The sequence below is a fragment of the Panthera uncia genome, assembly GCF_023721935.1.
Source record: "Panthera uncia isolate 11264 chromosome C1 unlocalized genomic scaffold, Puncia_PCG_1.0 HiC_scaffold_3, whole genome shotgun sequence".
Taxonomy (NCBI): Eukaryota; Metazoa; Chordata; class Mammalia; order Carnivora; family Felidae; genus Panthera; species Panthera uncia.
In genome coordinates this window covers 9,398,028-9,398,639 of record NW_026057584.1, presented here as the reverse complement: position 1 = coordinate 9,398,639, position 612 = coordinate 9,398,028, and the positions used below count along the sequence as shown (strand labels likewise).

At 69.0% G+C, this 612-nt stretch overlaps 2 protein-coding genes across 2 annotated transcripts in view; one reads left to right on the top strand and one right to left on the bottom strand.

Annotated features, from left to right (window-relative positions):
• Positions 1-254, bottom strand: part of SLC16A14 (solute carrier family 16 member 14) — a 33,027-nt gene extending 32,773 nt beyond the window's left edge. The window contains exon 1 of the mRNA XM_049614765.1: positions 172-254. The gene's annotated coding sequence lies outside the window, so the exon portion shown is untranslated. The remainder of the gene's footprint in view (positions 1-171) is intronic.
• The window catches only part of LOC125910941 (proline-rich protein HaeIII subfamily 1-like), a 1,180-nt gene extending 913 nt beyond the window's left edge, over positions 1-267 (top strand). Inside the window, exon 2 of the mRNA XM_049614471.1 lies at positions 8-267. Coding sequence (XP_049470428.1) covers positions 8-267 — 260 coding nt within the window. The remainder of the gene's footprint in view (positions 1-7) is intronic.
• The last annotated feature ends 345 nt before the right edge of the window (positions 268-612 follow it).

Sequence of the window (612 nt, the reverse complement as noted above, 5' to 3'; positions counted from 1 at the left end):
CCCGCAGCTCGCGACCCCGCGCCTCGGAGCAGCCCTGCCCGCGACCCCCCCCCCCGGCAGCCCTCCCGGCCCGGCCCCGGGCCTGCGCCGCGCCTCGCCGAGGTCCCCGGGGTGCAGCGGTCCCCCGCAGTCCAGGGTGCCCCCGGTGCGGCGCGGCCTCGGGACACTCACCGCCCGCAGCCCGCGGGGCTGCGGCCTCACTCGGCTCCCGGCCCGGATCCGCGAACTTGCAGTTTTCCTCGGAGCCCCCTGAGCGGCTGGGCGTAGAGATTTGTTGCAATGTCGCCCAGCATCCTGGATGGAGATGCCGGGGGCTGCGGCTCGGCTCTCCGGCCGGCTCCGTGCGCTCGGCGCCCGGCGCCCGGGGCCCCTCTGCCGCTCGCTGCCAGGCCAGGTGAGCGTGTCGTGGAGCTCCGAGCTCCAGGCCTCAGTCCGTGTGGCTTTAAAAAGGGTACGTTTGGAGGTGCCCGAACCTAACTCGGGCTTTCTTCCAATCGGTGCAATTTCAAATCTCCACGCTCGTTCATTCCTATACCGGCTAATTCTGGTTTGGCAGGAAAAAATTGCAGTCACCTCACGTGCACACTCTTGTGGCCGGTTGAAGTTTATAGC